The 16,483-nt window shown below is 44.2% G+C and overlaps 1 protein-coding gene across 6 annotated transcripts in view; it reads left to right on the top strand.

The window, feature by feature from the left end:
- The window catches only part of TMEM161B (transmembrane protein 161B), a 63,041-nt gene that overhangs the window by 24,578 nt on the left and 21,980 nt on the right, over positions 1–16,483 (top strand). For all 6 annotated transcript variants that reach the window (XR_010309136.1, XR_010309135.1, XR_010309137.1 and 3 more), the window contains 3 exons: positions 5,623–5,703; positions 14,000–14,097; positions 15,740–15,896. Coding sequence is in view for 3 of the 6 variants with exons in the window: in XM_064176770.1 (XP_064032840.1) it covers positions 5,623–5,703; positions 14,000–14,097; positions 15,740–15,896 (336 nt within the window). In the remaining 3 variants the exon portion in view is untranslated. The remainder of the gene's footprint in view (positions 1–5,622; positions 5,704–13,999; positions 14,098–15,739; positions 15,897–16,483) is intronic.

The raw sequence follows: 16,483 nt of genomic DNA, 5'->3' as shown, positions 1-16,483 counted from the left end.
TTACAGCATCACAGAAAGCTATCAAGTTAATCAAGCACGATTCCCCCCTTGGTAAATCAGTGCTGACTACTCTTGATAATCTTTGTCTTCTCTCAGTGCCAAGAGGTAACCTCCAGACTGAGCTTCCCATGCATGGAGGTGAGGTTGACTGGTCTGTAGTTACCTGGAACCTCTTTCTTACCCTTCTTTGAAGACTGGAGTGGCACTGTCTTTCCTCCAGTCCTCAGGTACCTCTCCTGTTTGTCATGATTTAGCAAAAATGGAGGGTGGCAGAGCGGCAACATCAGTCAGTTTTCTCAAAACTCTTGGGTGTATCTTGTCAGGGCCCAGGGACTTTTGAATATTCAGGTTTTGTAACTAATCCCTAACCCAGTCTTCATTGACTGCAGGAGAAAAATTAGAGGCTAAGGTCCATCTAGAACTTAGGCTGGCCACTTCCTTGAAAGATAATAAAAAGCACCTTTATAAATTTATCAATGCTAAAAAGAAGGGCAAGAAGAGCCTCCACTGCTTACTGGACCAGGAAGGGAACACTATAACTGATGACGAAGAAAAGGCTGAGGTCCTGAATGCCTGCTTCACCTCAGTTTTCAACAGTAAGGAGGGAGGAGTTCAGGGCAAGTGGCCTCTAGAAGTGAGGGATGGGGTCAGGGAGCGGTGTGTTCCCCTGGAAATTCATGAAGAATTAGTTCAGGACCTGCTGAGCCACCTGGACACCCGCAAGTCCATCGGACCAGATGGGATCCATCCCAGGGTGCTGAGAGAGCTGGCAGCTGAGCTGGCCAAGCTGCTCTCCATCATTTTCCATCAGTCCTGGCTCACCGGAGAGGTCCCAGGAGACTGGAAAATGACCAACGTGGTCCCCATCCACAAGAAGGGTCGGATGGAGGAACCTGGGAAATACAGACCTGTCAGCCTGACCTCAGTGCCAGGGAAGCTGATGGAGCAGGTTATCTTGGGGGTGATAAGAGCGCACCTGAGGGATGGCAAAGATCTCAGGTCCAGCCAGCATGGGTTTAGGAAGGGCAGATCCTGCCTCTCCAACCTGATCTCCTATGATCAGGTGACCCGCTTGGTGGATGTGGGGAGGCCTGTGGATGTGGTCTATCTGGACTTCAGCAAGGCCTTTGACACTGTCCCCCACAGCAGACTGCTGGCTAATAGTGGGACAGGTTGTCTCCAGGACAGCTGGACTACTGAAGTGGTGCATGGAGTCAGGGACCAGTACAGTCCCCCTCTAATCCTTGAGGAAGAAGTAAGGGACCTGCTGCATCATTTGGATCCTCACAAGTCCATGGGACCGGATGGGATCCACCCTAGGGTGCTGAGAGAGCTGGCAGCTGAGCTGGCCAAGCCACTCTCCATCGTTTATCAGCAGTCCTGGCTCACTGGAGCGGTCCCTGAAGACTGGAAGCTGGCCAGTGTGATACCCATTCACAAGAAGGGTTGTAAGGAGGAGCCAGAAAACTACAGAGCTGTCAGCCTGACCTCAGTGCCAGGCAAGGTCATGGAACAGGTAATCTTGAGTGCCATCACAAAGCACCTACAGCATGGCCAAGGGATCAGGCCCAGCCAGCATGGGTTTAGGAAGGGCAGGTCCTGCCTCACCAACCTGATCTCCTTTTATGACCAGGTTACCTGCTTGGTGAATGTGGGGAAGGCTGTGGATGTAGTCTACTTGGACTTCAGCAAAGCCTTTGACACCATCTGCCACAAGAAGCTCCTAGCCAAGCTGGCAGCTCATGGTTTGGACAGATTCACTCTGTGCTGGATCAGGAACTGGCTGGATGGCAGAGCCCAGAGAGTGGTGGTGAATGGTGCCACATCCAGTTGGCAGCCAGTCACTAGTGGTGTTCCCCAAGGATCAGTGCTGGGCCCAGTCCTGTTCAATATCTTTATTGATGACCTGGATGAGGCGATTGAGTCTAGCATCAATAAGTTTGCAGATGAGACCAAGATGGGAGCAGGTGTTGATCTGTTGGAAGGTAGGGGAGCCCTGCAGAAGGACCTGTCCAGGCTGGATGGGTGGGCAGAGGCCAATGGGATGAGATTTAACAAGGCCAAGTGCAGGGTTCTGCACTTTGGCCACAACAACCCCAACAGCACTATAGGCTGGGGACTGAGTGGCTGGAGAGCAGCCAGGAGGAAAGGGACCTGAGGGTACTGATAGATAGTAAGCTGAAGATGAGCCAGCAGTGTGCCCAGGTGGCCAAGAGAGCCAATGGCATCCTGGCCTGCATCAGGAACAGTGTGGCCAGTAGGACAAGGGAGGTTATTCTTCCCCTGTACTCAGCACTGGTCAGGCCACACCTTGAGTCCTGTGTCCAGTTCTGGGCCCCTCAATTCAAGAGAGATGTTGAGGTGCTGGAACATGTCCAGAGAAGGGCAACAAAGCTGGTGAGGGGCCTGGAACACAAACCCTATGAGGAGAGGCTGAGGGAGCTGGGGTTGTTTAGCCTGGAGAAGAGGAGGCTCAGGGGTGACCTCATTGCTGTCTACAGCTACCTGAAGAGAGCCTGTAGCCAGGTGGGAATTGGTCTCTCCTCCCAGGCAACCAGCAACAGAGCAAGGGAACACAGTCTCAAGTTGTGCCAGGGGAAGTATAGGCTGGATGTTAGGAGGAAGTTCTTGCCAGAGAGAGTGATTTCCCATTGGAATGGGCTGCCCAGGGAGGTGGTGGAGGCACCGTCCCTGGAGGTGTTCAAGAAAAGCCTGGATGAGGCACTTAGTGCCATGGTCTAGTTGATTGGATAGGTTTGGGTGCTAGGTTGGACTGGCTGATCTTGGAGGTCTCTTCCAACCTGGTTGATTCTATGATTCTATGATTCAAAGCTGTCAGCCTGCGGCTTGGATGGCAACACTCTGTGCTGGGTTAGGAACTGGCTGGAGGGCCGAGCCCAGAGAGTGGTGGTGAATGGTGCCACATCCAGCTGGCAGCCAGTCACTAGTGGTGTCCCTCAGGGATCAGTGCTGGGCCCCGTCCTCTCTAACATCTTCATAGATGACCTGGATGAGGGCATGGAGTCAGTCATCAGCAAGTTTGCAGATGACACTAAGCTGGGGGCAGATGTGGCTGGGTTGGAGGGCAGAAGGGCTCTGCAGCAGAACCTTGACCGCCGGGACAGATGGGCAGAGTCCAATGGGATGACATTCAATAGCTGCAAGTGCAGGGTGCTGCACTTTGGCCACAACAACCCCATGCAGAGATACAAGCTGGGGTCGGAGTGGCTGGAGAGCAGCCAAACAGAGAGGGATCTGGGGGTGCTGATTGATACCCGCCTGAACATGAGCCAGCAGTGTGCCCAGGTGGCCAAGAGAGCCAATGGCATCCTGGCCTGCATCAGGATTGGTGTGGTCAGCAGGAGCAGGGAGGTCATTCTGCCCCTGTACTCTGCACTGGTGAGACCACACCTTGAGTGCTGTGTTCAGTTCTGGGCCCCCCAGTTCAGGAGGGACATTGAGAAGCTTGAGCGTGTCCAGAGAAGGGCGATGAGACTGGTGAGAGGCCTCGAGCACAAGCCCTACGAGGAGAGGCTGAGGGAGCTGGGATTGTTTAGCCTGGAGAAGAGGAGGCTCAGGGGTGACCTTATTGCTATCTACAACTACCTGAAGGGTGGTTGTGGCCAGGAGGAGGTTGCTCTCTTCTCTCAGGTGGCCAGCACCAGACCAAGAGGACACAGCCTCAGGCTGCGCCAGGGGAAATTTAGGCTGGAGGTGAGGAGGAAGGTCTTCACTGAGAGAGTCATTGGACACTGGAATGGGCTGCCCGGGGAGGTGGTGGAGTCACCATCCCTGGAGCTGCTCAAGGCAAGTTTGGATGTGGCAGTTGGTGCCATGGTCTAGCCTTGAGCTCTGTGGTAAAGGGTTGGACTTGATGATCTGTGTGGTCTCTTCCAACCCTGATAATACTGTGATACTGTGGACTAGTGGAGAGTCATCCCTTTTCCAGGTTTCCTCTCCTTCGTCTAGGGGCTGGAGCTTATAGGAGAGTTCAGTCTTGGGAGAAAAGACTGAAGCAAAGAAGATATTTAGCAATTTTGAATTTTCTGTTTCCTCAGTTGTGAGGCCTGCCTTCTCATTCAGCAGTGGGCCCACACTTTCCCTATTCTTCCTTTTCCTACTGATGTATTTGAAGAAGCCCATCTTGTTCACTTTTGCTTCCTTGGTCAGTTTTAGTTCCATGAGGGTTTTGGCCTTCCTTGTTGCCTTCCTACATTCCCTGACAAATTCTCTATAGTTCTCCCAAGTGACAAGTCCCTTCCTCCATGAATTGTGAGCTGCTTTCTTCTATGAGGTTATCTTCAGAAGCTCCTTGCTCGTCCATGTATGTCTCCCAGCAAATCTACCTGTTCATAATCCTACTTATTGCCCTGCTTTTCCCGTCTATGATACTAAACTTCACCATGTCATGATCACTATTGCCAAGGCTGTTCTTGACCTTAATGTCCTCAACCAGTCCTTTGTTACTTAATATAAGGTCCAGCAGTGCACCTCTCCTTGTTGGTTCCTCTGCTATCTGCATCAGGAAGTTCCCATTGATACACTGTAAGAGCCTTTTGGACTGAATGTGTCTGTCTGTGTGGGCATTGCAGCAAATATCAGGGTGATTGAAGTTGCCCTAGGAGTGTGTTCTAGAGGCTATCTCCAGTTGACTGTAGAAGGCTTCATCAACCTCTTCTGCTTGATTTGGTGGTCTATAGTAGACACTTGCAACAGTTTCATCCCTCTTTCTACATCCCTTAATTCTCACCTAAAAGCCTTCAACCTGTTTTACCTCCTCTCGGATATAAACTCAACATATTCCAGTTGCTCTTGCACACAAAGAGCAACAGCATCACCTCACCTGGCTGGTCTGTCTTTCCTGAATAGTACATAGCCATTCATGGCAACATTCTATTTATGGGACCTGTCCCACCATGTTTCAGTGATTGCAATTAGTCATGCAGCCTAACACAGATCTACAGCTCCTCCTGATTATTCCCCATGCTCCATGCATTGGTATATAATAATTTCAGTGAGGAAGTTAATCCATTAGTTTTCACTCTTGCCATCTGACCGTTTTTAGCCACCTCCATGACCACCAGCTTACCAGCGAGTCCTGCACATGCTCTCACCTCCAACACTTCTCCCACAGGCATGTCACATTCAGGCTCCTTTTCTAGTGACCTCAGTTTCACCACAGTCCCCTTTCATACCTAGTTTAAAGCTCTGACAATGAGCCTTGCCTTCCTAGGTACTGATCACTGTTTGCTGCTTCCCACTTGCCCTGCTCTCTCCTGCACACAGCTGTTCCTCCACTCCCCTTGAGGGCTGGTCACCCTAAATGCGTGAAATTCTGTAGTGCACTGGCACAGGCTCAGCACCCTGCCCAACAAGCTGCAAACAGCTGCACCGCCCCTTGGGACACACACAATCAAAACCAAATGCTGAAAATGGAAGTGTAGCTGTGGTTGTTCAGTTTGGGCAGGGTTGCTACTTGCGCACAAGAGTGTTTGCCTAGGTGGTGCAATGTCTGGTGTCTTGATAAGCATACAGTTCTGTGTTGCTATTTGGGTTTTGTAGAAAAACACTTGAATTGCCAATTCTGATACTGTTTTACTTTGAGATTTTCTTTTTCTTCAGCTTAAGGTGGTATCAGCATCCTACTGAGGAGGAACTACGGATTCTTGCAGGAAAACAGAGGGCGAAGAGCAAAAAAGATAGGTAAATACTTGTTTTAACCTTCTCTTGTTCTTTTTTCTCTTTTTTTTTTTTTTTCAGCATGATGCATGTAAGAACTTTGCTGACTCTTCGCTTTGTGTGAGTTAAAAACTGCTCATTGCGTACCACTGCCCTGCAGTTGTCAGGACTCTCTACTGACCTGTGTTCTTTTGGTTTAACAGAGTTGAACATTACCAAATTGTGCAGAACTGGATCATTTCTGGTCCACAAAATTGGTCTGTGAAATTGCTAATTTGGTAGCAAGGATTTTTTTTTTTTGTGCATGTATTCATTTAGATGAAAACTGAGGAAAGCAAATCCATGGGATTGGAGCTGTTTATACTGAAGCAAGAGAGAAAAAATGCTTAAGTATATTAGCTCAAAATATAATTATAATGAGGCACCAATCATACACAGCTGTAAAAAATGTAAATGTGCTCCTGGAATGTATTATGTGATGTATTTCTAATGGGAGAGATAGGAAGATGCAAGTCTTCTCGGACAAGGCACTGGTGCATAACTTTATCTGGGCTACTCTATACAGTTTTGATCACTCATGCTGAAGAAAAATTAACTTGTATGTGAACAGGTGAGCAGAGGGCTGCTAAGATCATCCAGGCTTATGGATGTGGAGGCTAAGGGAGCTTGGCTAACAGATGACTGAGAGGGATGGGGTAATTGTGTATCATCTCAAGCTGCAAACAGATTTCTGGTGTTAAAGCATGAAGTTCTGGAACAGCCTTACCAGAAGTACAGCTGTGGCAAGAACCAAGACATCTCGAGGTGGTGGAGCTGAGTATATTAATAAAAGTTTTCTGAATTAGATATTTTTAAAACAAACCAACCCACCATTTTAGCTTTCCTTTTGGTGACATAGGAGGTGTCCTCTAGTGCTGTTATTCCATAATGAACTCTTTTATAATTGTGAATATTTGTCTTAATACATAGACTGCACGTCTCATCTCTTCATTGCAATGTGATTTCATTTTCATTTTTTTTTCTTTCTTCTGTTTTGTAATTCTAATCTACATGGTTAACAACCTTAATTGCTACCCTTTGGAGTAAAGAATGAAGTTATTCCTATAATACTAAATAACTTATTTTAATTATTATTTTTTCATTTTATTATTAGTTTTTAATTTAATTTGGTGGTGAATGGTGCCACATCCAGTTGGCAGCTGTCACTAGTGGTGCTCCCCAAGGATAAGTGCTGGGCCCAGTCTTGTTCAATATTTTTGTTGATGATCTGGACGAGGGGATTGAGTCCAGCATCAGTAAGTTTGCAGATGACACCAAGCTAGGAGCAGGTGTTGATCTGTTGGAAGGTAGGAGAGCCCTGCAGAGGGACCTTGACAGGCTGGATGGGTGAGCAGAGGCCAATGGGATGAGATTTAACAAGGCCAAGTGCAGGGTACTACACTTTCACCACAACAGCCCCAAGCAGCGCTACAGGCTGGGAATAGAGTGGCTGGAGAGCAGCCAGGAGGAAAGGGACCTGGGGGTACTGATAGATAGTAGGCTGAACACGGGCTAGCAGTGTGCCCAGGTGTCCAAGAGAGCCAATGACATCCTGGCCTTTATCAGGAACATTGTGGCCAGTAGGACGAGGGAGGTTATTCTTCCCCTGTACTCAGCACTGGTCAGGACACACCTTGAGTACTGTGTCCAGTTCTGGGCTCCTCAATTCAAGAGAGATGTTGAGGTGCTGGAACATGTCCAGAGAAAGGCGACAAAGCTGGTGAGGGGTCTGGAACACAAACCCTATGAAGAGAAGCTGAGGGAGCTGGGGTTGTTTAGCCTGGAGAAGAGGAGGCTCAGGGGTGACCTCATTGCTGTCTACAGCTACCTGAAGAGAGCCTGTAGCCAGGTGGGAATTGGTCTCTCCTCCCAGGCAACCAGCAACAGAGCAAGGGAACACAGTCTCAAGTTGTGCCAGGGGAAGTATAGGCTGGATGTTAGGAGGAAGTTCTTGCCAGAGAGAGTGATTTGCCATTGGAATGGGCTGCCCAAGGAGGTGGTGGAGTCACCATCCCTGAGATGTTCAAGGAATGACTGGATGAGGCACTTAGTGCCATGGTCTAGTTGACTGGCTAGAGCAGGGGGCTAGGTTGGCCTGGATGATCTTGGAGGTCTCTTCCAACCTGGTTGATTCTGTGATTCTAATTTTACATGTTGGAGTAGTGTATCAAATTCAGAAACTCATTTTATCTACTTTTCCTGTTACAACTTGAGACATGCTAATTGTAGATAGCATTGCAGTTTATAGATGTTCATTTAACCAGTGGTATTTATGTGAACAATAATATTTAATTATGTAACTGTAACTAAATTCACTCATAGGAGTGATAAACAGAAACACATGTCCACATTGCCAAGTAACAATCGTACATTGTTCATACTGTCTTTCCTTAGCCTTTCCAGTCTTTCACCATCCAAAAATTGTGTTCTTATCTTCACCATAGCAATTACATGCTCTCAGCTGAATGGAATCATGGCACGTTATTGTTATTAGCTTAAATCTTAATGTTTGGAAAATGTACTGTGAAATTCAGTAGGAATTTGTACCCCAAGTTGCCTGTACGTGCACTGAGTTCCTTATTTTGTTGCTATAGTTACACATTGGGTGTACCAGTGTTATCATCTCTGTGTGGTCACATTTTGTGTGTTTGATTTAGTTGTTCTAAGATTGATAGAATTATCTTAACTATGTTAACACATAACCAAGAGAATACAGTAGGTACTTTTAGTGCTAGTGTAAATATCAATCACAGAGGGATAGGAAACTTCAAAGAATCAAAGATGGTAATTTGGAAGCTTAAATAATGCTTTCTTTGCTGTTTTAATGACAGAGTCAATAATGTGCTTATTTCTTAGTCAATAAATATACCTATGTCCTCTAAAGAGGTGTCTGTTGTTGGAGAAGAGCTGTAGGTTAAAGTAGGAATTGTCCATATTGAATTTGCTTGGATGTAGTGTTTTAAGTTGCATAAAATGGAATGCAGATCTCCCTTGAGCCAGGGAGATGTGAAGCAGATGGTATAGGGGAAATAAAGACATAATTTGATTTTTCTTCTTGTCTTTTCAAGATAACTGGCATTGTTAGGCCCATAGTCTTGTAAAAGGTGGTACCTTTTCCTTATTGAAACACTTTTCCAATTTGAACAGTTAAAAAGGAAACTAGGAACTTGCTTGAAAAATTAGCCATAGAAACAGCTATAGTGTGAACTTGTAGTCCACTTTGTTCAACTTGTATCAGTGTTGTGAAGGGGTTTGTCTGGGTTTTGGGGGAATGAAATATGAGGCCAAATTTAAAAGGGTTTAAATAATTTAATATTATATACACAAGGAATCCCCTCCTTCCCCAAACTGTATGCAGCTGCCCCACACAAGTTCTTTGTATGCAGTTGGGAAATTATATTACACAATGTCTATACACAGCAAAATTGGGAATTTAGCAGAGGTTTGAAAGGATTTAGGTAGAGGGCCTGTGGCATGAAAGTGCCACTGGTAAAATTACTGAGAGTCCATGCTGGTTTAAATCGAGTTTGCTCAGTTACTCACTGACTGGAGTCAGTTCCCATGATCCCAAGTATGTGTGGCCAAGCCATGTTGTTAACCCTCATGGGTCTGAGTAGTTCAGTTTAGGGATTATTGGGGTGCGCTGTCTGGAGCTTCCATGGGCACAGTCAAGCTGGGAACAAAGGGCTGGAGCAGCGGCTGGCCAGGAGCGCCTTGGTCAGTTTCCCTGGGCTGGTGCGAGGTGCCGTGGGCTGGAATCATGCAGTGGCAGTGGTCCCAAAAGCAGCAAAGCAGCTAGGAGCGGTGGGTGCTGGAGGAGAGGAGAGAGGTGGCAGGAACACTGAATTGTCCCTTTTGTGAGGCATGACCCCAAGATTGATGGTCCTTGGCCACAATTCTCTCCAATAGGGGTCTAGCAGCAGGCCAAAACATACCAAATACGTTGAAATTCACGGGTCCGGTACCCCCAAATATGGATAGGGGTCAGGCCGATCCCCACCCTAGGTGCATGAGCTTACATAACTTGTTTGCTTCAACCTTCAAGCAGTCCAGGCCAGACTTGAAGGCACCAGTGTTATTGTGCTCCTTTGTCCCCCTTGATTTGTTTCCCCAAGTTTGGGCAGGGCATCACCTTTCGGGGGGGATAACATGTCCAAGCATGAATAGATTTGTAAACACGGTCATTTGGGGCCTGTGTGACCCTCCACTAAAATCAGTATATTATACTGTAGGTTATAACAGCACATAACTAACAGCACATAACTAACAGACTTTCTGTTTCAGAATAATTTATGTTATATTAAACTGGTAGGGTAATGAAAAGGTGCATGGCTACTATGAATCAGTGAACTAAAGCTTTCATTAATCCTATGTACATTCTGTCTCTTGTATTATGGGTCACCATGGATATTTAAAACTTAGGAACACGAAATTTTGTTGAGCTGCAGTGGCTTCAGTTACCACAGTGCTGATTGCACTCAAGGTGATGTCAGTCCTGGGTGCAGGACAACACCAGTGTACAACTGAGAGCAGGAGTGCAGATAGAAGCTTGCAGACACTTACGTGGTTGGACAGTGTTTGGGACTTCGTGTTCAGATCTGAGCAGATATATTTTTTTTGAGTAATGCTTTAGATCTCTGCCTTTAGCTTTCAGTTTATTCATTAAAATTCTTGTGCTTCATATGGTACTAAGAGTTCATATAACCAGCAAAAGAAACATTACTAATGCTTTCCTCTTGTATTTTCATCTCACACAGCAGCTTAGAGGGCCTCGTTCCTTAAAAATAAGGTTCGCAATTATTTGATTGATTGATAGATATGAATAGAATTCCTTTTTAATGCTTTTTGCCACAGCCTGTCTCTGAAAAGTCCCCCCTCTCCTTTTTAAAGGTAGTAGTGTAAAATTGGGCAGAGTTCAGTTTCATTCTGGCAGTTTGAGGATTTAAAGCTTTGGAGTTTTTGGTTGTTGGGGTTTTTTGTTGCCTTCTTAATGATCATTGTCTGGCTGCTTTTTTTTTTTTGTTTGTTTTGTTTTGTTTTGTTAATGATGGTGAGGTAAATTTTACTTCAGTTGTGGAAGTTTTTTTGGCCCAACTTCTTGTAGCTTAACTTTGTTCATGTTCTTTTAAGATCATCGTTCAATTTAAAGTCTAGTTTTTTGAGTTACTGTCAGGAAAGTGAAGATCATGGTGCTGATATGGTTTCAGAGCTTTTTGCTTTAAATATGTAATCTTTTGTGGTTTCTGTGAAAAATAGTTCCTTAAAGATATGTTAGTGCTAATTAATAGTTTGGGAAACATAATCTACCTTCATACATATATATATATCCCTTCATATATATACACACACCTTCATATGTATTTAATTTTGTCTATAGAGTGTTTTGAAGGTGATTAAGTGGGACTGGATAAGGGGAGCTAGAAGAAAGGCTTTCACACAGGCAGGAGTTCACTAGTCTGGAGACTGACTGGGGAAGAATTTAGCAACAAGTGTGTGTCCAGTGTGCATAGAGTGTGGATAGTAACAAACCTAGTGTGGTGTACAAAGAAGCACCAAATGAATCTTAGTAGAGTAGATTTAAGGGCTTCTCATTGAGGGACACATGTTGTGGGACTTAATGCTACAAGACTCTATGGAGCTCAACAAATTTTATACTGATTCAGAAAGGGATTAGACAAATTCCTGTAAATTTTGAAAAGTGACCGTTCAGATGATGCAGTTCCTCAGATTATCCTCAAGTTGTTCCATGCTTGAAGTCAGGTAGAGTTTACCAGTGTAAAGACCAACCTTTGGCTGCCTTATCATAGAATCATAGAATCATAGAATCAACCAGGTTGGAAGAGACCTCCAAGATCATCGAGTCCAACCTATCACCCAGCCCTAGCCAGTCAACTAGACCATGGCACTGAGTGCCTCATCCAGTCTTTTCTTGAACACCCCCAGGGACGGTGCCTCCACCACCTCCCTGGGCAGCCCATTCCAATGGGAAATCACTCTCTCTGGCAAGAACTTCTTCCTAACATCCAGCCTATACCTACCCTGGCACAACTTGAGACTGTGTCCCCTTGTTCTATTGCTGGGTGCCTGGAAGAAGAGGCCACCCCCCACCTGGCTACAATGTCCCTTCAGGTAGTTGTAGACAGTAATAAGATCACCCCTGAGCCTCCTCTTCTCCAGGCTAAACAGGCCCAGTTCCCTCAACCTCTCCTCATAGGATTTGTGTTCCAGGCCCCTCACCAGCTTTGTTGCCCTTCTCTGGACATGTTCCAGCACCTCAACATCTTTCTTGAATTGAGGGGCCCAGAACTGGACACAGTACTCAAGGTGTGGCCTGACCAGTGCTGAGTACAGGGGAAGAATAACCTCCCTTGTCCTACTGGCCACACTGTTCCTGATGCAGGCCAGGATGCCATTGGCTCTCTTGGCCACCTAGGCACACTGCTGGCTCATCTTCAGCTTACTATCTATCAGTACCCCCAGGTCCCTCTCCTCCTGGCTGCTCTCCAGCCACTCAGTCCCCAGCCTGTAGCACTGCTTGGGGTTATTGTGGCCGAAGTGCAGAACCCTGCACTTGGCCTTGTTAAATCTCATCCTTTGTCTAAGTAACCACCTGTATGAAAGGAGTAAATGAATCTGTCTTGATTTTTATGGAGCTCCTGTATGTTACTTTGTGTATGTGCATGTGAATGTATGTATGTATGTGTGTGTGTATCAGCACATATATATTTGTCTTGCTCTGTAGCAATGGGTAAAACCTGTAACAGCTCTTGAGTCCTGGTGTTGTACTATGGTGTCTTGTCTGCCTTCCCAGAGAGTGCTTCATGAATTACTGCTTTTCAAGATGTATTGGATCTCTAGAATTGATAGTAACACTGCAATAAGATTGTTTGGCTTTTTTTCCCTTGTTTTCATCATCAGGGTATGAACTGAAACAAGTCTACAGTATTTATACACATGTGGCCTTTTAGATTAGAAAATCATCTTAAAGTTGTCTTTGGTTGATGGCTAGTAGAATGAATCTTTCAAGGATCTAGGTTAGTCCAGTTTGTGTGACAAAACTTGCTAAGTACTCCATTGTGACAAAACGGCCTAATGCCTTTTTTTTAAAAGATTTGCTTTTTATTCTATTCTTACCCACTGTTTTCCAAGATAGATCCAGTAAACATTCAATAAATTAACACTGCCAAGCGTGTCAATTTTACTTACTTGCTATCCATAGACTGTAACACTCCTGTCTTTCAGCATTCTTTTCTAGACCTTGATTAAAAAGTCACAGTTCAGCTTTGGCTTTCTTCAGGGTGTCTCAATGGCAGGGTGGATATATTCTGCTAGGTAGATGTTTGTGTCACAAAACTTTTGAGGTTGTGGGAACTTAGTAGAACACCCTGCAGCTCCCTGAGCAGAGAAAATCCATGGGATGAAGCAAATAGTGTCCACCAGATCTTACCCTAATACATGCTTAGGATGCATCTATAGAAGCTGTTTAGATCCATAGCACAGTAGTATGTGTAAAGGGTTAACCTTCCTGGGGGGAGTGGTCTTGACCATGACCCCAGGTCCTCCTGACTCCTCCCTAGGGGTGGGCCTAAACCTGGCCCCAGGTGTAGTGGTTAGCCCACTCACACTTCCTGTCTAGCCCCCTATAAAAACAGAGGTTCTTCTCTTTCCATCTCTCCTGCCCTGGCTCCCTGCCTGCCAGCACCACCCTTTTGTTCCTGCTACTCTTTGTTTTACCACGTGGCCATCCTTCTGTGAGGTGGACAAACCCACTGCCATCAATCTGTTTTTATTTACTTTATATATATATATTATCTTGTTTTTACTTCCCTATACCTCTTTGTAACTCCCCTACCTCAAATACCTTTATTGTTAAGTTTTCTCTTTTAACTTCCAAATTGAAATGAGACTACTTATTTGGGTGTGTTTTACTTTTTACCCTCTAAATCTAATTCCTTTCTTTCCAAAAATGGGGAGAGGGGAAGGCATTCTATAATTGTATTGGTTCTGTTAGTCATACATATTTGGAGTCTCTGGGAAATTTAAACTAGAACTGAGACAGTATGTTAGAGCTTTGCAAAAAGAAGCTGGGAATAGTTGACATGCCTGGTTGTTTTTCAGGGTTTGGCCTGGACCGAATGCTTTTAGCTATCTAAATAGAAATGTTTGGTTTTGGCAAAAAGGTAGTCTGCGCTTTTCTTGCATCTGAAATGGTATTATTAATTGAAAAAGCCTGTATGTCATATCCATGTGTGTATTATCTGTTAATTATTTCTTTTTACAGAAAATATAATGGTCATATTGAAAACAAGCCCTTAACTATTCCAAAAGACATTGATCTCCACCTGGAAACAAAATCTGTGACTGAAAGGGACACTATTGGTAAGAATAATTCTTTCTATGAAGTGTTTATTTATGGTAAATGATGGAACATTATTTATGTATTTTTTAATAGACAATGAATGAAATTGAACTGATAATAATATTAAATAAGCAACTCACTTTCTTTTATTGTTCCTTGGGTGACATCTTAATAGCAGTGCTATGAGAAAAGGATGAGTAGGTGAAATCCAGCGTAAAGCACATCTATTATTGTATAAAGCATCCCTATCAGTATGAGACAAAACCAAAAGAATCACATCACAGTCTATTTGAAGTAGAATCAGTAGCTTCTTACAAGAAAATGACAACTGGCAGGTGTTGAAACAAACATTTTTCTGCTCATCTAAAATAGGAAATGTGCTGTAGTGTTGGATCTTTCAACTACACATCTGAAATACTGAGGTAAAATGCCTAGAAACCAAAAGTGACAGTTCTGAAATAGACAACATTGTGTTGTACAAGTTGCTGCTTTTTTAAACAGTAATGTTTCATTCCTTAGTCCTAACAAGTCATTCTGTTACAGAAATCTATCACATGGGTATGTATCTGTGTGATATTTCTTTCCTGTCTTCATTTTTATATACATGTGTTCTATGCATAAAAGGAAATGTAGTCCTTTGTAGGACATTTCTCAGCTAAATTTTCAGACATAATGTTGAGAACAACTTAACAAATGCAGAGTTTTGATTTTTTTGTTTGTTCATTTGTTTTTTCCAGACTAGTACATAAATAATCAAAGCATTCACAAGTTTCAATTAGTGTTTTTTTTTCCTTGAAATTTAACTTCCTCCTGAGTGTTTACAGATAGTTTTAAGATATAGTGTGAAGTTTAGTTGTCTTTAAGTTATTTTCATACAAACTCCTGTTGAATACAACCAGGTAGATATTTCAAAATAAGTATAGGACTTCGAAATAACTGAGTTTGGCCTATTTTACTTTTCACGTGGAGTAGCTTGTCAGCAGACAAATGCTCAGTGATGTTTTGTGACTTTTTAACCCTGTAGATGTAGGGAAGGTGTTTTCAAGTGACAGGCTGCACTTCACTGTCACAAATTTTTCTTTGCAGTTCCCAGTCCCTGTAGAGCTCTGCCTTCAAAAGTTACTCAGCTTTCATTGAACACAGTATGATCTCCAGAACTTTTATGGTGGATTTTATGCAATGATTTATTGCTCTACAGGACATACTAACAGAATCTGGGAGAATCAGTATCTTAGAGCAAGTGATTATATGTAGTATTTTAAATACTTGCCAATGAGCTTTTAAGACAATAAAAAAACCCTCTTCACTGGAATTACAGCTGGGCTCTGTTGGAGAACCATTTTGTGTTGTGATGTTGAGATGTAAATTGAATATGCTTATTTGAATTTAGGATGTGAATGTGTAAAAGCTGAGATGATAAAATAGTACATCTTGTAGCATTATAGATTTAAGTATTGAAATACAGAAGCGAAGACTGAAGTTAAGGATGTTGAGTGGAAAAAAAACTTGACTTTTTTGCTGTTGCTGCTTGTTACTTGAATGATGTAGGTCTACCTAGACCTCTGTTAACTGGAAACATTTTAAAGTTGTTACTCCATTCTAAATATGTCAGTAATTGCCTTTAAAGTAGCAGTTTAACTTCTGTAAACTTGTGTTTTTCAGCATTGCATTATTTTCCGGAATATCAGTGGCTGGTGGATTTCACTGTTGCAGCTACAGTTGTGTATGTGGTGACAGAAGCCTACTACAGTATTGTGAAGCCCTCACAAGAAATGAACATCAGTGTGGTGTGGTGCCTCCTTGTCTTGGCTTTTGCAGTGTATCCTTTTCTTAAATCACTCTGTCTGTTGCCAATAGTTTGCACTATTCTGTGTTGTTGATTGGCAGGACTGGTGTTAAATGTCTTTGTTGGCAACATGGACTGTGAGATCGACGCACATGGACAGTGTGATTGAGCTTGCTAATGACACCATTTTGTGTGATGTGGTCAAGATGCTGGAGGGAATGGGTGTCAGAGGGGCCTATGCAGACTGCAGCAGTGGGCCAGTGCCAACTGAATGAAGTTGAACGCAGCCAAGTGCACCTGGGTCAGAGCTAACCCAAGCACAAGCTTGGTGGAGAATGGAGAGAGAGCAGTCCTGAGGAGAGGAATTTGAGGTTTACAGCTGATGAGAAGCTCGTCATGAGTTTGCAACAACGTGTGCTTGCAGCTCAGCTAACAGAATCGTGGGCTACATGAAAGGGAATGTGTCTAGCAGGTCAAGGATCACCTGATAATTTGCTGTCATGAGACCCTCCCTGGAGCACTGTCTAGCTCTGGAGCTCTGACAGCAAGAAGGGCATGGAAGTCTAAGGGTCCAGAGGAGGCAACATCAATGATCAGAAGGCTGGAACACCTTTTGTGTG

Source organism: Pogoniulus pusillus, chromosome Z, assembly GCF_015220805.1.
Source record: "Pogoniulus pusillus isolate bPogPus1 chromosome Z, bPogPus1.pri, whole genome shotgun sequence".
Taxonomy (NCBI): Eukaryota; Metazoa; Chordata; class Aves; order Piciformes; family Lybiidae; genus Pogoniulus; species Pogoniulus pusillus.
This window is presented reverse-complemented; position numbering and strand designations above follow the sequence as displayed.